This window comes from Atractosteus spatula, chromosome 2 (genome assembly GCF_055471065.1).
Source record: "Atractosteus spatula isolate fAtrSpa1 chromosome 2, fAtrSpa1.hap1, whole genome shotgun sequence".
Taxonomy (NCBI): domain Eukaryota; kingdom Metazoa; phylum Chordata; class Actinopteri; order Semionotiformes; family Lepisosteidae; genus Atractosteus; species Atractosteus spatula.
Genome location: NC_142707.1, coordinates 63902232 through 63924225, shown reverse-complemented (window position 1 = coordinate 63924225; position 21994 = coordinate 63902232). Strand labels below are relative to the sequence as shown.

The window sequence follows — 21994 nt, the reverse complement described above, 5'->3', positions numbered from 1 at the left end:
TTCAGCATGGAATAAACCTATTACTTGTTCCTTTGCAGCCTACGCATGCTGATGCAGCTATTCACCTGAACTACTACAATATGTGATGCCCGTCATCTGCATGTTCCATTAGTGACACCCAGTTTCTTGACACATTCTGAGGGTCCAAAAATACAATGCCTTCCAAACACACCAACACCTTGCTTGGTGTTAACAGAGTGTCAGATAACGCTTTGGATTTAAAACAAAAAATGTCAATTTTATCCTGTCAGACCACAAAACACTTTGCTTATGTTTGCAGCATCACTTAGGTGCTTTTTTGCAAAATCTTATATGGGATTTGTAATGGTCTTTTTTTTATCAGTTCCAAGCATCAATTTCCAATTTCCTCCATCCCTGGCTGCTCAGTCTGGAGGGGCAGCCTGATCTAGGCAGTGTCTGGGTGCATTCCACTTTTCCTATGATAAATTTCACCTTACTCAAGGAGATATTATTAAAATAATAAAACTCCTGTTTCTTGAAACAGCTTCTTGGTCTTAACATTTGAAACTTTGCTTGAAACTGTATACCTGACTGAAGAATCTCATAGGAACAGGTGTATTTATTCTGAAATCATGTGAACCACCATTATTATACTGTACACAGGCCACTCAGCTAATATTGTGACTCATTAAGGTATGTTTGTACACCAATGGTAAATTTAGGTTTGCCACAACAACAGGGTTTGAAAACTTAAATAATCATGACTTTTCAATTTTTCTTTCATGTTAATTATTTACTTCTTTCATTTAGTTTTTATCTTTGAATATGTGAAGTAGGTTATGCATATAACAAATACATATTCCTGTCTATCAGCACCATCATACCTCACCTTCCAGGCATAGACGTGTTTATCCTATGACAAGGTTGGGACACTGTGTAAATCCATAAAAAGTTTGAAAATGCTCACTTATTGTTCACTTGTTAAATTATGCAAGAAAATGGATAATAAGCACATCTTTAGGAATAAGTGTGACACACTGTATGTGTTTGACTACCACCAAGAGGTAAACTGATAACTGTTTTGTATTCATTCTTTACACATCTTCTTATGTTTAGCCTTGATGCTCTGAGCTTCTCTTCTAAAGTAATAGGATAATTCTATGTTACAAAGACCACATGGTTATTTAAGCTTGTATAATATCTGATCTATGGAATGCATAATTTATTGATGCATTAATTATTAAAGCCTTTTGGGACCTTTCATATTGTGCCTTATTTAACTCTTTAATTGCCCCTCATGGAAATATAATTTAGTAATAATTTAGAAATATAATTCTGACAGTTTACACTTGACTGCACAAGAAGTGAGAAAATGAGGAATTCATATTTTCATATACACAATTAAAGCAACTTGAATATATCTCAGTTCAGTTGGACAGGCATATAGTTAAGGGAACCTGTGGCCAAAAGGCTCCAATTCAGTTCCTAAAGTTCCTTCCAACACTAAAAAGTGTATGCTACTGCCTTTTAAGATTATTTACCAGTGCACCAACATCACTTGATACAGCAACCTGATTGTCCTTAGAGCTCTCCCTTTCCAGTACTGACCAGACCTAACCTTGGTTTGCAACTAAGATCTTATTAAATAAGGCTATGCAGTGGTAATGAAAATGTCACTAAGTGGTAACAATGCCTTTCTTACCAAAATGTATTCTTTTGTTAGGCATCACACCCAGACAAGCTTTTGGTATGCTGTTATAAAAATAATAGCGCACCTTTGCCTGTTACGGTAATCTTAATCCAAATCAACATTTCTAAGGTTATTTAATTCTCCTGACAATCTCATCCTATCATCCTATAGCATTTCAAAATAATTGAAAAAGACTAACACATGGAATTTATTTCTTCTTTTATTCTAACAATTTAGGTTTAGTGTTTTTGTGTTATGAACATTAAAAAGATCACACTCTACACCTACAAACTGTTCTTGTATAACAATTACATTAATTGTTAACATATAAAAAATAACATTAACATAATTTTACAGAATTAGCATTAGACAATTAAATGTTATAGAATTAGTCATTGAAGTGTTTTAGGAAGAAAGGGCTGATTTCAGGAACATACTGGAAGTCCTTCACCTAAGTACAAACTGAGAAACAATTTTGTTTTCTTTTTATATAACTTAGTCACTGTAAAAACACATGCTTTGTCAGCAACTTAATCAAGGCATTGTGTTTACTTTATATTTTTATTTTTACTTTATTTTGATGTTGTACTTCATGAAACACGTTTAAAACGTAAAACAGCTATTTTTTGTCTTTTCTTAATGTGTATTATGCATGTCAATATAAAAAATGGTTTACAAAGCACTTTAAAATCATATCAACTGGTATTGGATGAATATTACAGATCTGTTTTTCTTAGATTTTAAAATTATTATTTGCATTTTTTTTGCTTTGTACAAGCATTATATCATTATCATCTTTTGAGTAGAACTAATTTGAATGAATCTTTAACGACTTGACTCAATCCAATTCTAAAATTCTAAGAACTTTATTAGCCCTCTCCATGGAAGGGGTCGATGTGATTAAGCCACTCTCATGAAGATAAGGCCCTTGGGTAACCCCACAGTCGCATCCTGCTAATCCCTCCATCTGGAGCAATGGTGAGCCGCACGTGGGTAACAGGTTCATTTAGATCTGTTGAGCTACAGGAGAAGAAATGTCGATGATGGGGTTGGAGCTGCAAAAAAAAAGAACAAACCTTTCTGATGCTTGTGTGGTTTAAATTATAGATTTAAGATGTCTATAGAATTTAAATATTGAGTGGAATGCAAGATAATTCCAGCTCAAGGACAGAAAATTATCGACAGACTGTGCAACAAACAATTCGGCTGACACTTTATTACTCAAATGCTGTGAAGTATTTGACGATGGTCTGGACGATATATTAAAAGTGATATTTGTTTTAACTTAAACTAATTCTCAGAACAAGCTTCCATAAATTAACGTGTTCTCAGAATAAAAAATGTGCACATTTTATAAATCAAGAATAATATTTTCAACAGCACCCTATCTGCCGATAGAAAAATATTGACACAAACATTTCTGTGACCTTCAGATTATGTCAGGGCTTCCTATTGAGAGTTCTGGCTATTGCCCAAGTGGACTCTTAGTTGATTAAATCCTAAATAAAATCGTCAGCTTTCTAAATTGGACATTTTCAATGTTTTCTGCTCCTGAAAAGCTGTGGTTAGCAAGTGACTACGGCTAACCCAATTCTATCTGTTTAGCAACTTTAAACAGTCTATTTTGACTAATTATAATATGAATTAAGGGTTGAGCTAACAGAGAGCTGAACTGGAATGCAAACCAGCAAAAACCTGGGGCAGAAAGACTAGAACTGGGGGACTCTCCATTAAGACATGAAAGGCTCCGCGCTTAACCTGAGGGTGTGATCCATGCTGCTCCTTCAGTTCGAAGAATTATTCGTTATATGTAATGAAGAAGTCTTGTGTTACTCATGTTCAGTCACCTGAAGCCAGGGCTCCTCTCCCTGCGTCTCTCGGCAATGAAGAAACCTATCACTCGTTTCATTTTACATAGGCTGGTAGGAAAATACAGTCTTGTAATGTTGTGAAGCTTAGGCCGCAAGCCAAGATCTGATTTATTTCCTGATTCAAAATTATTATTTATATAAACGCCACTATGTACAGTATATGCCTGTGTACTTTATATTAGTTATATAAGTTTCTATAACCTGTGCTTACAACTTTAAATGTTGCCCTTTCCCGAGACAAACTGTGCAAATTGTGCAGTTACAAAACCATAATTTTAAGTTACTTAACAAATGATCATTAAACAGAATAAAAGCAAAATGCACTACATTAGTATCTACATTACAGAAAATTATTTTTTCATGTTTTAAGGGGAAGAATGATGTTCAATTATTTTAATGAATAAATTGATTTAAAAAACAAGTAAAACACAACTTTTAAACAAAGAATTGTTAGTTGTTTTTATTCAGTATAAGCTCCCTGTTCCAGAACCACCATCCACTGGAAATCTGTTAAAGAAGAGAGGTCATGCAGAACTAAAAGTACTTGAGTTTAAAAAAAACTACTCCTGGGTCCAATATTATTCCTAATGAAGCTATGTATATTCAACTGAAACTTCTGCACAGAGAATATCCTAGGTACCCATGAGCAATGTGAAGGTGAGCACTGATGAAACATATGCTATTTAAGCCTTTCCACATATATCTTTCTCACTTGCTCACTTGACGATGGAATTAGGGTCTGAAGAAACAGTGAATTCAGTCACTGGAGACCGGAGAAGCAGACACGGTGTGAAGAAGGTGGAACAGTTTGGTAGTTTGAGACTGATTAGGCACAATGTGTCACTTGGACCTAAGCTACAAGCTACATTTGGACCCTGTTTTTAACATGTTAAAAATTAATTAAGGTTCCAGTTTTCAAAACATGTTAATTGAAACAAATTGTATAATTACAGGGTAAATCAGTCCACATTATTACATAAAAGTATTCCTCAGTAGAAATATTAAAAATATGACGGGAAGAATATTTTTAATTACTTACTATATACTATATGAGATCTCTAATGTTACTATCTAAGTAGCATAACAGATGTGTATTACTTTAAATGAATTTGTAAAAGAAAGAAATTAAATGGAGTTTTTAATGAAAGTTCGGGAGGAATGAAAGCAGCCGAGCTCATTCGACACAGCTGCTGCTATTCTCACTAATCCTAACGTAAGCAACCGGTCCCCATATATATCAAACGTCACCCTCTCCTCTTCCTCGTTCGTTTTCTGCATGGTTCGTTTTCGCCTAGCTCAAATCCGTGCTCCCTTCTCATGGATCTGCAAATTCGCTGCTCCGATGAAGACCTTTTCTGCAGCACAGGAGACTCTCCTACCCCTCTCGTCCAGTCTTCCCCCCCCCGCTCCCCTCACCTCCGTCTCATCGCCTCCTTCATCCGCCGTGCCACATCAGCGCCGCTCATCTCCCAGCCAGTCCTCACAAGATTCAACTCCTCGCCGAAGACTGCGTTCCGCCGTCGTAGTCCCTCTCTCATCACAAACCCAGCCTTCCCGTCCCTCCACGGCAAAGTCTCCAAATAACCCCCGCTTATCTTGAGGATGTCCCAGCCGCCGCGCTTCACGCACATCGGCTCCCCCTTCTCCTGGATCATCTCTCGCGATTTCCAACTGGACCGTAGCAAGCCTCCAGAGGATACTTCGAAAACATGGAGTCCGTTTTAAAAGAAACGCTTCCAAAAAAGCTCTGTTTTCCCTGTACTTAACCGCAGTCTACACAAAGGAAACATCAGCTACACAGCTTCCCCCGGCGCCCTCCGATGACATCACCCGCGCCGCCGCCACTCATCCCAACGGGCAGCAAATTCTACGAGGTGCGGACGTCAATCTAGCTCACCTTCTCTCTTCCTCCACTTACAACTCCGATTCCAGAACAGACGACTGCGGCTCGATTTCCGTTACTCTCAAATCTTCTGACCCTCACTCTGCTTCAGTCCTTCGAATTTCCGACTTCTGCTTGGCTTTCAGCATTTTTCGCGACATCATGTGCTCCGCCTTTCCTGAACGTCGTCAGGAACTCAACGATTACATGCAAATCATCCTCGATCTATCTGTCCGTTTCGAGGGCTCCCTGTTCTACGACTACCACAAGCAGTTCTCGGCCAAGGCCGCTGCCCGCCTACTCCAATGGAACCAGCGCGCCTACTGGGGAGCCCTCGACATTGAGCTTTACTGCCGCACTTTCGCCGGCATCAGAGCTCTTTCCTGCGACTTCTGTTCCTCTTGGACACATTCATCAAATCTTTGCCCAAATACAGTCCGCAAGCTCAACCCCGACTCTGCCCCTTCTCCCCCTCAGCATCAATTCTCCCGCCAGGTCTTCTTCAAACCTTCCCGGTCCAGAGGTCGCCCCATCGTGACGATCAGAGGTCAACAAATTTGCAACAACTTCAATTCCTCAACATGCACCTCTTCCCTTTGTCGCTTCCTCCACATTTGCAGCTTCTGCGGCGAAGCTCACGCTCGCTCTGCCTGCCCCCGCCGGCCTTTCCATGCTCGCTCCACCTTCAGCGTTCCCAAATGACTACTGGCTTTTCTGTCTACCCCAATCGATATCCCCGCTCTTGCTTCCGAACTGCTCCGTCACCCCGACCCCTCTTCCACCCACATCTTACTCGATGGCCTTTCCTTCGGATTCTCACCAGGCCTGTGCACACTTCCTTCTTCCCCCGTCTTTTGCAAAAATTTGCAATCTGCCACCACCGATCCCCAGTCCGTTGATTCCTTGTTAGCATCTGAAGTCGAGAACGGTTTCATGATTGGCCCACTTGACTCTCCCCCATTCCACGCATACCGCATCAATCCCATCGGTATAGCAGTCCGTAAGTATTCCGGTAAAAAACGCCTTATAATCAACTTGTCAGCCCCCCATAACTCCCGCGTGCCAAGTCTCAATAGCCTTATTCCCAGTTCAGACTTCTCCCTCCACTATGCCACAATCGACCATGCCATTTCTCTCATCAAAATCGCAGGTCTGGGCGCCTGGCTCGCTAAGGCCGACATCTCCAGTGCCTTTAAAGTTATGCCCCTCGACCCAGACTTCTGGCACATCTTTGGAGTTCATTGGCGGAACAAGTTCTTCTTCGCAGTCCGCCTTACTTTCGGATGCAGGAGTAGCCCAAAAATTTTCGATACCTTAGCCGAAGCTCTCTGCTGGATCCTCTTGAATAACTATAGGCTTCCTTTTCTCGTCCACCTTCTCGATGATTTCCTTACCATAGATTTTCCTCACGCCCCACCCGCAAGAGGCTCTTCCACACTTACTTCCGTTTTCGGGAAACTAGGGGTACCTCTCGCCACAGACAAAACAACCGGTCCCTCTCATATAATCCAATTCCTCGGGATCACCCTCAATTCCATCAATTTCTCCGCCTCCCTGCCTCGCGACAAGATCGACAGGATCCAGACGTATATCTCTACCTATTCTTCTGCCAAATCTTGCACAAAGAGGGAACTTCTCTCTCTGCTTGGCCACCTCAATTACGCCATGCGTATCATTCCTCAAGGATGGTCATTCATCTCCTACCTTCTCGACCTTGCCTATTCCGTGTCCTCTTTTTACCACCACGTAAGCCTTTCAGCCGACTGCAAATCTGAGCTCAGGCTTTGGCAGCTTTTCTTGGCCAACTGGAATGGCATATCTCTCTTCTACGATGACCTCCTCTCCGACGCCGAGGATATCCAGCTTTTCACAGACGCAGCCCCCTCAGTCGGTTTTGGAGGCTATTACAAAGGCCAGTGGTTTGCGGCCCCTTGGCCTCCTGAATTCTCTTCGATTCCTCTCGCCGACCAGTCATCGGCCTTGTTCGAAATATTTCCAATTGTCGTTGCAGCTTCTCTTTGGGGCCACAATTGGAAACAAAAATCCATCCTTATCCATTCGGACAACTATGCAGTAGTCCATATAATCAACAAAGGAAGGTCTTCATCCCGATCTATCATGAAATTTCTCCGCCGCCTTAAATGGATTTCTAACCTCGTACCTGCTCACATTCCAGGTCACCTTAATGAGATAGCTGACTCTCTCTCTCGCTTTCAATTTCAGAAATTCAGGAACTTGGCACCAGATGCAAGACCGAAACCATGCACAGTACCTCCCTATTCGGAACTCATGTTCCTCTGAATCATCCTTTCCATCACTACGTCCAGCTGGCCCAGCAAACTATCCTCTTAGGGATTGCCCCTCGAACTCTCAACTCTTACTGGACTGCCTGGAAGGGCTTCCAATCCTTCCACCTCTCCACGAACATAAAATTCCCTTCTTTCGATATTCTCACCGCATCATCCTTCGTTTGCTATTGTAGAAACTCACTCAAGGTACGAGCATCCACCACCAAAGTATACCTGTGCGGCATCCACTTCTTCCATAAACTCCTTTTCGGCACGACCTGTCCCTCCCTTATCCACCCTCAAATTAGTCTCCTGCTTAAAGGCTTTCAGCGGCTTGAAAAACCACTTCCGAACCAACGCACACCACTTACCTCGGACATCCTCGAATCCTGCATCTACGTTCTCAGGTCGGGTTACCACTCACCCTGGGTCGATCACACTCTCGAATCTTTATTCTTGTTAGCCTTCTTCGGCTTCCTAAGATGCTCTGAAATTACCGCTGCTTCCACATCCTTCGATCCTTCTTCTCAACCCTGCTTATCCGACATCTCCATCTTATCTTCTGATACACTGACCTTCTCTCAAGAAAAGCAAAACCGACCAACTCGGGTCCGGCACTCTCATCTATTATTTCAAACTCTGTTCATACGTAAGCCCATACGAGGCTCTATCCCATTACGCACATCTTCGCACCTCTGCCGGAGCTTTGCCTACTGACCCTCTGTTCGTAAATGAGAAGGGCCGTATCGTGATCCGCAACTGGTTCCTCTCTCACCTCTACGACATCCTTCTAACCGCCGGATACCCCCCTGAACAATTCTCCGGGCACTCCTTCAGATCAGGGGCCGCGTCCTCTGCCGCTCGCCAAGGCATACCCGAGTATCTCATCAAGCAACTCGGCCGTTGGTCCTCCGAGGCTTATCATGCATACATCAAAACTAATCCCGGTACCCTCAAGCAGGCACTTTCTCTCCTGGGCTGAATTAGTTTAATAATCATTTGGTTTTTGTTTTTGTTTTTCTGCACTGGTGACTGGGGGTCCCGCTTGGTTCTTTTGGGGGGTCCTATCCTCCCCGTCCAACGGCCGGGAGGTCGGCCCTCAGCCAAGCGGGTTACGCCAAATCTCCACATCTCAATAAATGATTCTAATTTCTCCCAAGCTTTCGGCTGCCGTCCTTCCTCGTGAAATGGAGTTTTTAATGAAAGTTCGGGAGGAATGAAAGCAGCCGAGCTCATTCGACACAGCTGCTGCTATTCTCACTAATCCTGACGTAAGCAACCGGTCTCCATATATATCAAACGTCACCCTCTCCTCTTCCTCGTTCGTTTTCTGCATCCCTCCTCCACCCCCTCTCCACCTTTGCAGCTACCCCATTGGTCGCATGGGGGTCCCATCCTCCCCGTCCAACGGCCGGGAGGTCAGCCCTCAGCCAAGCGGGTTACGCCAAATCTCCACATCTCAATAAATGATTCTAATTTCTCCCAAGCTTTCGGCTGCCGTCATTCCTCGTGAACAATTATTCTATTAATGTAATATGTACCATCACCTGAGGTTCTATATACAATAATGTTAACAAAGCAACAATTCATAAAGTTAATAGTTCATTTTGATCCTCACTTAACCTTCTCATTGCTGAATATCTATTGATGTTTAAGATTCTGTAGAACCTGAACTGATACAAAAAAGTAATAGATTATCTACATAATCTTCATTTAATAATAATAATTAATAATTGCTCACACTTATATAGCTCTTTTCTGGACACTCCACTCAAAGCACTTTACAGGTAACAGGGACTCCCCTCTACCACCACCAATGTGCAGCCCCACCTGGATGATGCGATGGCAGCCATAGTGCACCAGAACACTCACCACACATCAGCTAGCAGGGGGAGGAGACCAGAGTACTGAAGTCAATTCATAGATTATTTGGAGGTCATGATTGGTAAGGGCCAATTTGAAATTTGGCCAGAACGCCAGGGTTGCACCCCTACTCTTTTCGAGAAATGCCCTGGGATTTTTAATGACCACAGAGAATCAGGACCTCGGTTTTACGTCTCATCCGAAGGACTGCACCTGTTTACAGTATAGTGTCCCCGTCACTATGCTGGGGCATTAGGACCAACACAGACCGCAGGGCCCTGCTGGCCCTACTAACACCTCTTTCAGCAGCAATCTTAGTTTTTCCCAGGAGGTCTCCATCCAGGTACTGACCAGGCTCACACCTGCTTAGCTTCAGTGGGTTGCCAGTTGTGAGTTGCAGAGTGATATGGCTGCTGGCTATTATATGTATATGTACTGTATGTATAAATATACACGTATGTTTATATTTACGTACAATAATTTAATCTAAAATGTACCCAAAAACTGTAATATCTTTTTTAACTTTTGTTCAGGACTGGAGAAAAATATGATTTGAATACAAAGTTGTAAACAGAAAATTCCTGGCTGAAAAGTAGAAATAATAAAAACAACCTGAAGAAATCTCAACAGTCAAAACACTGTTTCTTCTACCCTTCAATGTGGAATTAACCCTTACTTGTTCTTTTGCAGTCAACACACACTCACACAGATACACATTCAAACCTGTAGCACACTGTACTAAGAGGCCAAATCTCACTCAGTCTCATGTTATTTCTAAAATATGATACATCTGTGTTTAGGCTTTTTAAAGGAAATCTACACCTTCACATTAAAAGAAAACCTGCTGCATGTACTGCAATAGGATATCTAGTAACCTGGCAAGGTTATATTGTATTTATCAGTTATTGTAAGAAACATACTGTACCTTCAGAATTGGCATGAGAATTATCCACTTTGTTTCCTGATCAGTTTTCCAGTTTATGCTTGTATAGTGTTTCTCCTCTTCTGGTCTCAAACTACAGGCTTCGATTTTACAGGAGTCTGGGTAGTTTCCTGTGTGAGAATATGTGAGCATTATACTGTATTACCTTGTCTTTGTTTTTGATGCTTATTTATACTTTGTTGGAGGGATGGAAGAGGGACTTAAAAAGGTACATTGTGATTAATGTTTCCAGACTATTAAAAATGCATTTAACCGGTCTACAGTCATGTGAAATAACACTTATTAAATTACATGTAACAAAATCCAAGGACTCCGACTTACTCTTCAGTATACAATATATACAATAATAATTATACCTATTGCCCACTGATACCACATCATACATATTCAATAGCCATGAAAATGTGAAGCAAAATTTAAAAAATTAAATTTTATGAGTTCATGGTAAAAAAAATATATGTAAAATGTTTTACCATTCTGTAGTGATGGAAGTCTGGTTAAATTCATAAAATGTGAGCAATCAACCAATGAGCTGATGCAGAAAGCATATTATCATTACACTGGTAGCACTGACAGTATTAACACATTTTATGCCAGTGAAGAGTTCCCGTGTGATTGTGTTTCTGAACAATATAATTTGTTAGCAGCAGGTAATTATTCTTTCAGTTTTCATCACATTAATTTACCTCTAAAATGATTGGTGTCAATCTCAATGTATCTTATGACACCGGGGTGGCCGAGTCTAAACACTGCCCATTCACTGCCAGGCACTTGCAGTATACCATGTTGATCAACCTAAAAATGGCAAAAAAAGAAATTCTGTCAAGCAGGAAAACTCACCTAGTATAAGTTTAGGTCAAGATTTTGTATTACACTATATGTCAAAGCATACCTGTATGTGAAGGACTGTTTTGTATATGCAAGGTTATTCCCACCTTCCTCACATTTTACTTTGTTGCTATAAATAATAGGAAAGTGTGGATAAAAGACAACCTTATTGTCCTTTTCAGGACTTAATATTGGGACTCTACAAAGTCTTCACCTTTAGACAGATGGGCAAAATAAAAGCCCTTGGCAAACAGATAGGCATGTTACGGTGTTCACTTAGTGTACTGACATCCAAACTGGCATTCCCATTATGAATTAAATAGTTTCAAAATGTCCAGAAATACCTCTGTGAATACATACGTGCAGAGCAGACTATAAAAAGAAGACAAAGCCTTTTTTGGTTCTGTGTACCTTCAAAACTGCTGGGCGATCCAGTCTCCTGGCAGTCTCCCAGCCGTCCCCCATATTTATAGCCCTTCCTAAACCTAAAGTTTAAGAAATAATGTAAATCCTTATATTTATAAAACAACAAATTAACTCAGGTGATAGGAGGTAATAGGAAAATACAGAAGCCTGATTATAAAGAACGGGAATAGTGAAGATTTTAAAAAATAGTTTATTATTATTTCTTACGGTGTTCTTTTACTTCTGTGCTGAAATGAAGTAATTAAGTTTTTATATTTGTCATTCATGAACCATCTTAGAATTTCAATATAATGACTTCTTTCCTGGATAAATACATATATTCTTTGCCCATGTTAAATGATGATTCCAATTTGGTTTTCTACACAGAAGAAATGAATACGGTTTGCTGGCCTTCTCGTGGCCAAACGTTTCTGTGGGCTTCACTGAAAACTCAGATACTTGAATTGGAGGGAGTTTTAGTTTTAACTGTTCCATTTTGAAAAAGAAATTGAATTGATAATTTGTTCACCTAAAGGTATTATATTATATCGGGATATATTGTAAATGTGAAGACCAGTTTTTCCAAGAAGGATCTCACTCAGTCAAAAGACTTTCACTACAATACCATCAGACTCCTGACCAGCTGGAAAAGACAAGGGAGTACTGGTAAATTTTACTTTCAAAAGTGTTACCAGTATGTTATGGAAAACTCCTACAAATGTTTTCGGGTAAATTGAAATAATGGCTTACCTATCATATTTCGTGGGTGACCAAAGTGAGCATTGCTGTAACACACACACACACCTCCATTGACAAGCGCAACCAGATCCACTTGATCGTTTGTTGATACTTCAGACCAGTCTGTCTGTCCTATGCCATATACTTTTAGACGTGCAATTCCTCCATCTGAGAATAGACCACAGATTAGAAAGAGAAGCTAAATGTTTAGGTTAAAAAACTTTAAAAGAGTTTAACGTGGCAGACACTGTGCTGTGTGGTATAAAACAGAATTTATTTTTCTGACTGTTATTTTCCTCACTCTCATGCCTCTATGTAATGAGTTAAACCAGTGATATTCACTCCTGGTCCTGGAGGGCCTCAGTCCATCAGGATTTACAAGTAACTCATAAAGTGCAGAAAGTGGAAACAGGGTTAATGCAGTATATAGACCAACGAAGTAAAGAATTGGTTTAAATAAAGTCATTACTATAGTGCAATAAAAACCAGAGAACATGGCAATGAAGAGTTATTACTAGAGCCCTAAACCAAACCCTGGACTTGACAAGGAGATCTGTCAAAAGAATCTAAATCACATTTGGGTCACTGCCCTACTTTTATAGGTTTCAATAATGCATGTTTTTTACCACCCTTTAGCAAATGATTTTGTGTAATATCACAATGGATGTTCATAGATTAAACATCTGTTTTAAGAAAAGATTAGACCTTCCAGCAGAGCTAGTGCATATGACTGTGGTATTACCTGGATACATGTTAAGTCTAATATGAGTGAACCTTTGGTGGGAGCTGACAGGAAAGTAATTATGACAAGTGTCAGTGTAGCCAGGCTTCAGCTCTGAAATTGGAACCAGCATCACCCAGGACTCGGACTGTAGCTACAAAATAAAAAAAAAACACATTTTTGTTCCTCCTCCTGTAAAGTTGGAAAATCAATTTCAGTACACAAAACTCCTTTCTGCCATTAAGTTTATGTCTAGTCTTTCCAAACAAAATATATCTCTGACCACTAATAATAAACTTCACTGTGGATTACATTTCTAAGGAATATAAAATATTAACCAAAATGTTCCTTAGTGAAGCCGCAGTACAGCATAATAAACTATTATGCAATGCACCTTTAAAGCCCTTAACACTGTCAAACCCTATTTTAATCTTATAGCCACACTATGTGAGACAAATATTAAGAAAAATGAAAAATAAGAAATAGCAAAGGAAACAAAACGTACTGTATATTGGAAAGAATTTTGTAATTCCCTTCCCCTTTGTAATTGCTGTGTAAATAATTACATTTTAGATTGTGGATACCATTATGGATGATGACTAACAAAGTATACAGCAAGGTACAGGGATGCAAGGAGTCAAAGCACAGTCCAGCGAATGTTAGAGTTGAGTTTAATTGTAACAAGAATGACTATTTTCAGAGAACACTGAAGGAGACACACACGAGGTGTATCTCCCACACTGCCACATATTGCAACAGTGTTACAAACGTCTTATAATCCATGTCCAGCTATGGTCATCCGAAGTCATTACATTAATGGGGATTTTTGAGTGATCTTTCCCCTTATGAAATTATCTCATGCATAAGCCTTAACCTTATCTGAATACTTATACATTTAATCAGAATTAAGAGAAAGCGTTTAAGATATTTTTCTGATATGCAGTCACAACACATATTGATTTTACAGTCACTATGTTACTATTTTATAATTGACCCCATGCATTATGTCTCAGGACTATTGTACTTCAAAATATATTAATTCCTGTCAATATGTGAAACATTTAGTGAAATATGCTAAAGCTGTGTGTAAATACTTATATTTCCACAGTGAGAAAAGGTGCTCTACAATGTATCAAAGAAAAAAGCAACATTCAGATTATGCAAAGCATAACTTCCAGGGTTCCAAAGTTTCATTTACAAAGCAAATTTTCTCATGTATGGAACGGTTCCTGAATGATCCTTATGAAGGCCTTAAGAGTTATTAGGATTTCACATTTACTGTATGTCATTAATTTAATTTGCTTGTCTTTTTGAAGATTAAGGTATTAGTTAAATCTTGTCAGAGTTTATGGTTCTCAGTGCTCTCAGTTTAATGAGGAGAGAAGTTTCATGTTTAAACCATTTCTTCTCCTGTGTTCCAATGTAATATTTCAGTGTGTGTTCATGGTGAATCCACATCAAAAGAAAGCTTACCTACAGTACTAAGTAGTCATGACCTTGTAAGATCCAGAATGCTACAAAGTACATAAAAAAGACAATGCTGAAATATTTTTACCTTTGCAATAGTTTGAAACTCTTCGTTTGAAGCAGCCATTCCTGTCCGGTCTCCCTGAGGTAAAATTTCTGGAACTGTATCTAAAAAAGCAAATGAAATCCAGATCTACAGTTTACAACTCTGTCTTAAATTTCACGTGATCATTTTTAATGGCACATAAACATAAGACCACAGAAATGGAAAAATTACACTTTTTCATAATTTTGATATACAGTATGTATTTATAGGTGATTTCATAACTGAATTAATAAATAAAATTAATAAAATAAGCTAAAGAGAATGTGTGATTCTCCTAGAGGATTTGACAAGGTGTAAGAATTGCTACTGCTACTACCTTGACTCAGGCATGCTGCCTGAATGGAGATTGAAGGTGCATAGTTTCCTGTAAAATAAGATGTGTCGACATCAAATCCATGAATTACTCCAGGTACACCCAGCTGGACTATGCACCAATCATGACCTGTATAGAGAAAAAAAAAAACAGAAACAAATTAGAATTGTTTTTATACTAACATGTATTAGTATCATCACAAATAATGGCTGTGCTGCATGATGTACTTTAAATACATAATAACTAGTGTGCTAATTACAAAATGTGTCCTCTAATCTTTCATACAAGCACTCATACCTTCACGTATGTTAGAAGCTCAGAGCAACAGTCAAGGACACAGCAGTATTTTCAACAGATTAGCCATATCAGTGTATTATAGTGCAGTACAATGCATTAGGGCCTGAACAAGTAAAGTATCCAAGGATGGAAGAAGAATTTATTGCTGGCATTAAACTAATGTAACTGACCTGGCTTAACATTTCAATAGTGATCTCTAAAGAGGCAACCAGATTCCTTCAATCCTACAGAAAGGGCGTGGAAGAAACAAGATTTGTATTTGTTTTGTCCAAGAAGTATTCAGTTTGAAGAGGGTAGAAATATACAGTATACTGTATTATTAAAGTGATATCTTTATTTTATTGAAAAATGTATTACATTTAAACTTTATATTTGTTAAATTATTAATTTATGTAAACTGCTTTTATTTTGCTTTAATAAACTGATTACACTGTTTCCTACTGACTAAAAGGTGTTCTTGAGAACAACAGGAGGTCAAATTCTGATGTCACACTTTCATTTCTCCTTGTATAAAAACTCACTAGTTGAATAAAGCATCCTGGCCAAACACTGTGACACTGCACATCCTTTTCAGTGTACTGTATTCAGCTTTGTCATTGATGGACATATCTCACATTCGGCTTTGCCTGCATCTTTGAGGCTTGCCTCTCCAGCCTCAAAGCTCTACCTAGAGCAAGCGGCTCTGCTCCCACTATGTCATCCGTATTTTTCTTTCAGGTCTCCTGATGCCAGCAAGCCTCCCAGAAACTGAGCAACTAAGGCAGCCGTCTCTGTAGCGGTTTTATCCTTCTCTCTCTCTTCCTAATCTTTCTCTCTCTGCTCACCTCCCTCTCCCTCACTTTGTATTTCTGGTGGAATGTCCAGCCACTGCACCTACAGTCTCAGCCTACATAATTGTTTTGTCTCTCCCCTCTTCCTAATCCTACTTTTGACTGTCCACTGCAGGAGCCCCATGTTGCTGACTCCCACTCAATCGCATGAGATTGCACAGAGGCAGTCTGCACTGGATCCAGGCCTCTGCATTTACCCCCACACTGTCCCAAGCTGGGCCTAGGCAGCTACAGCAATGGGTTCCGATTTCCATTTACCCTTCCTTTCAGCTGGAGTGCAACTGCTAGCTGTCAGCATTAGGCTCTTCCCTCTCCCCCAAGAATCTGCATATGTGCCATATTTTCCTTTTCTTTTTTGGGTTTCAGCCTGAAATTGACATGCCCATCCTCCCAATCTTGTTGGTACCTAAAGCATCTGTCTCCAGGCAACCATCAATTCAGCCTGTTTGACCATCAGTTACTATAGTAACAAGATCGGGATGGAGGTCTATACCACCGGTGCACAATTAAATAATTACTTACGTTGTTCACCAGCAGATATTTACAGTATAGCCTAATCCTCTCTGGGCATCAGATTTTGACATGTTCCCCAAACCAACAGGTTTAAATGGTAAACAATCAAGACCATTGATCAAAGCTCTTACAATTAAATGAGATTCAATAATGCTTGGTTACAACTTTTGATCCAACTGACTCAGTTTTGGAATACAATTACCATGCACTGCACAGCGCCACCCAGGCACCAGAGCGTTTCCAAAAAAAAAATTCAGATAGGACCAAAAAAAAAGCTCGTCCTAAACCTGACTTGGGCGCTAAAATCCAGCACTGAACTTAAAAATTGTCCAAGTAGTGTGTGAACGCTAACCCTAGCCCTAGTGCTGGGGTGTCCACTGAGCATTTCCGTGATCTACTGTATATCCGAATCCTCTCTGGGCATCGGATTTTGACATGCTCCCCAAACCAAAAGGTTTGAGTGGGAAACAATCAAGACCATTGATCAAAGCTCTTGCAATTAAATGAGATTCAATAATGCTTGGTTACAAATTTGATCCGAACGACTCCGTTTTGGGATACAATTACCATGCACTGCACCACGCCACCCCGGAGAGCTCCAGAAAAAGAAAATTCAAATAGGACCAAAAAAACACTAAACCTGACTTGGGCCCCAAAATACAGTGCTGAACTTAAAAAATGTCTAAGTAGTGTGAGAACGCTAACCCTAACCCTAGCTGGGGTGTCAATTGCACTTTATCAGGTAAATGCTACTCTTCCAGGTGTCCAGCATCTTCCACTAACCAGAGTTCCAACCCAAACTTGCCAGTCCTACAGCTGCTGCCCACTAATGCCAACTTGTGTCATCATTCTAAGCATACTTGCTTCTCAAGAACTACATCTGAATCCACTAGCATCATACATCTTTTTGTTCTTTATACGACATTCTGCTCAGTTCCGGCGAAATCGCAGCCAAATCAACAAGCTTTTAGCTCAGTGTTAGAAATATGCATTGGTATTTTGGGTGGATGTGACAGCACTGATCTTGTGATAAGAGTCGTTGTCCTCAGACAGACAAGTTAAAGCCAAAATACTAAGCACACTATCTTTTTATTTAGTTCAAGTAGGTATATGCATCAGCATGTGAAGGCCGCAAAGGAACGTTGTGTTTTTTCTTCTCCGTTTCAGCATGGAATAAACCTTTATTTATTCCTTTGCATCTCTTTATTTGTCAGAATTTGACCAAACACTTGAAATGGTGTTTTTGAATAGAGGTTTGTGTAGAGATCAAATTCTGAGGTTTCACTTCTGCTTCCCCATCCATAAAAAGCTGAATTCCGCACCATCATGCATTGTCCCCCCTTCCCCCACCCCAAAATCACCATTGCAGCAGTTCTCCCTGGCTCATTCCTCTTAAATGTGAGCGGGGTGTGATGGCACTGATCTTCACAAACTGTGCTCATGTCCTCAGCCATCTAAGTTAAAGCCAAAGTACTAAGCACACTATACCTTTATTCATCAGCTCTTTTTGTCATTAGAATTTGACCGAATGGCTGAACTGAAGATAATGCCCTGGGACAGACCATTAACGATTAGATTTCTGTCTCTGTTTCCAGAATGAATATAAAATTACAAATTAATAATAAGATCTGAGTGATATTGATGAGCCACAGCCTATTACAGAGCTTTCATGCCATCAGTAACTGTCTTAGTACCAGGGATTCTTTTCCTTCTGGTCTCCCATCCATCCATCCATTTGCCATATTCTGTGAATGCATCCACCTTGAACTCCACCTGCTGTCTCTGCAATAAATTAAAAAAAAAATGTATGAACCAAGTCTGGGCCTAGATCACATCAAAACCTCAGCCCACCAGCACCAGCCAGCTGCAAATGGCATTCATTCTGTATTTTACAGCGACCTTTACACAACAGAAAACTTCAATCAAGCTGTTCTGTTTTCACAAAATCCTCAATAGGTATGTAGGTGGGAGTTGAATCACAATCTCAGCTATAGTGCAGAGCTCCTTAGAGTTCTCTGGTTCAATGAGTACTCAGTTTATTGAAGCATAGTTACCATATGCTCAATTATCATATCATTTGCAACTCCTCACAACGGTTGGTCATTTCCTTACCACTAAATATTTTAAATCTGCAAACTTTTGAGGCCTAAAAATGTTTTAGAAGGTGTAATTAATAAAAAAAAACGGATAGCGTAATTAAGAACAGAATTAATTAACGAGACCTGAGTCAGAATGAAAACCAGAAGATGCCACAATCTTAGTGTTTGAAGCTTAATGATGTAGAAACAAAGACGTTAAGTAAATGTATGTATACATCACAGAATACCAGTATTGGTCTTACAAATACAGTTTTTTATAGCGATTTAAAATAGCTTTACTGTACAGACTTTATAGGTATTTCCCAAATCACATGGTATTTTTTACTTCTAATTTCCACAAAACTAACACATTTAAGAGAAGCAGTGTATTGTATACCTTTAGTAAGTTTTGTGCAGGAGCAAACCATTCATCGGTAGCAAAAATGACCTGAGAAAAAATAACAACATTATCATAGACTGTTATGAGAATAGATAAGTACAGACTAAAATCTTGAAATAAAACTATAGCAATGCATCAAAAAATGACTTTATTAGCAAGCTCTCTTATTTGTGCAGCATATTAATTCTTTGATCATCTCCCAGGTAAAAGCTTAACAATAAATTAGTCCATTCACAGGGGCAGGGTTTATCCTGGTTTCTGTGGTGTACAAAACAGCAAGTGATTCCCACATAGGACACAGTCTATTGTGTACAAGGCTGGGTGGACTGAAGTAACTGGGGTAAAGTTCCTCGCACAAAGTCCTACAGCAGGGTCCACAGCAGAAAACAGAATCCACAATAGTTAGGAATCCAGAGAGTTATCCACTTAACTATGCAGCCCCAAACGTACCTTGCACGAACAACAAACTGGAAAGACAGAGCAATATGAATAAAAATTCACCGCAGCTTGTAATGAAAAGAAATTATTGATGAAATAGCCCTCTTCTTGCAGAATACAAAAGTTCTAATTCTTTTGTACAAGATGGTTGATGAGTTCTGTGAAGTTGGACCCCAACAAACAGCACAAGAAATCAAACCCACCACATCCGTCAATCTGATGAGACATAAAACCAAGGTCCTGACTCTCTATGGTCATTAAACATTCCAGGGCACTTCTCAAAAAGAGTAGGGGTATTACCAGTCTCCTGGCCAAATTTCCCCTTGCCTTCACTAATCATGGCCTCCTAATAATCCCCATCTCTGGAGTAGCTTCATCACAGTGTTTTCCTCCCCACTAATAGCTGATGTGTGGTGAGCGTACTGGTGTACTATGGCTGCTGTCACCTTATCCAGGAGGGGGCTACACATTGGTGTTAGAGGGGAGTCCCTATTACCTGTAAAGGACTTTGAGTGGAGTGTCCAGTAAAAATGCTATATAAGGGTAAATAATTATTATTATCTTTTCCATTTGAATGACAGCCGACTGTCTGTGTATGTTTTGTGCATTTGTGTGAAAAGTAAAATTACAAATCTGTCTCCAATATCTTAATCTAACCACAAGAGTTTAAAGTTGTTCACTTTAAAAAGGGAACATAAGAAAATTGCAAAAACTTTTTCTTAAAAAAAACTAACATGTCATAATGATTTGAACAGTGTCTATATTTTTACAAAAAGTGAAGGCCGTTCAAAAGCTCTTTAAAGTTCCAACCTGTCTTTCCTGCTAGACCAGTTATACAAATACATTAACAGTTAGGAATACTGTTTACTGAGTTGACCATAAATTAAGCAAAATGAAATAAAATATTTTTGTTCGTAAACGAAACACATTTCGAAGAGAATATCTTCAATATTGTATTACAAATTGGAATGTTTTTACAATTATACAACTATCCAGTTCACAGCTGTGGGGGCAGGCTTCGTGTAAAGGCAGAAAACACCCCGGCCGTCACAGGTCACCCACGCAGACATAAACACGCACACACTCACTCCAGAGCCCAGAAGCCAATTTACCTACCAGCATGTGTTTGCACTATGGGAGGAATTGAAGAACCCAGCGAGAACATACAAACTAAGCGCAGACAGAGCGCCAGGAATTGAACCCCAGGGCGGCTCTGTGAAGCTGTAGTCCTACAAACAGCACTAACAATGAAACTCGCTACATTTTTGTGCTCCGTTTGTGCCGTTTAAAAAAGGCGTCTGTGCTGCTTTTGTTCCCGAGATATAGTGCGCTCTTTTTCTGGTGTGTGACTTTCACTCAGCTCCCCGGCATACACGGATGGTGTGGATTTTGGTTTGTGCTGATAGTACAGGGGGGCAACTTCATTGACCTGATATTTTATGGGATTTTCACTTACCTTTCCTCCAGCGGATTCACAAGCCAGGTTATTTAACTGCAGAAAGTCTGGTTGATCAGTGTTGTTCTTTGAAGTTGACCGAGTTGCCATTCTATCTGCTCATTAATCATTTATTTAAGACAACGCCGGCCACCTGAAATTAATGTAAGTCGAAATAATATTTCGCTTACTAAATGTCAGCATACAATTTTGTCTTAGAACACGACATGATATAGAGCAGACTGTCTAACGCGCAAATTATTTTTTTATCCTTTTCGACAGACTTAAAATCTGTTAACGCCATTGTTCAAGAGAAACATACTCTGACACTTCTATATGGACATTTATCTTAAAGAAAAGCAAATATAAACAGTAATTTATTCTGTAAATATAAAAAGTAATTATTGTTTTAATAGTTACTTTGTTTTTACAATAACCGTTTCAAGATCAAATTCGTATGATTCACTTTTTTAGAATACTGACTTTGAAAGAAACTATTGCAAATGCAACCATATATATGACTAAATTATATTTGGGAAATGATCCAACAAAAATAGTGGCGAAATATGACGAAAATTCTTTCAAGAAATATATGCACATATAAATGCAGAATAAATTATTCCAAGTCATGAATACATAATGGAATAAATTGAATTGCTATGTTTTAATTTCAAAAGGAATTACCTTTAAATCCTACCTGTTCAGCTGTGCATATAAATTACAGCAAATGGGCTATTCTTTTAAAGGAAAGCTTCTCTAGGTTGTGTAACCTCTGTATAAATATGTAGAACAAAGTTCAAAGTGAACTGTCAATGGGAGGGATTATCATTGGAGTGGGGAAAATAACTTGAGCTTGTAATTAACAGCCTGGTAGCCGAGTTATGATATTATCAAGTGTATTCCCTTTCATTGATCCATGGTCCTTTC

General features: G+C 39.5%; 1 protein-coding gene across 1 annotated transcript; it reads right to left on the bottom strand.

Annotated features, from left to right (window-relative positions):
* Positions 1-1876: 1876 nt before the first annotated feature.
* On the bottom strand, positions 1877-21786 carry allc (allantoicase). The gene is made up of 12 exons (XM_088930227.1): positions 21765-21786; positions 21089-21221; positions 19192-19242; positions 18411-18498; positions 15080-15205; positions 14746-14825; positions 13212-13344; positions 12482-12637; positions 11738-11811; positions 11185-11293; positions 10481-10608; positions 1877-2706 (listed from the first exon to the last, which is right to left on the bottom strand). The coding sequence occupies exons 2-12, from the start codon at positions 21176-21178 to the stop codon at positions 2563-2565; spliced, it is 1179 nt and encodes a 392-aa protein (XP_088786353.1). The 5' UTR covers positions 21179-21221; positions 21765-21786; the 3' UTR covers positions 1877-2562.
* Between the last annotated feature and the right edge of the window lie 208 nt (positions 21787-21994).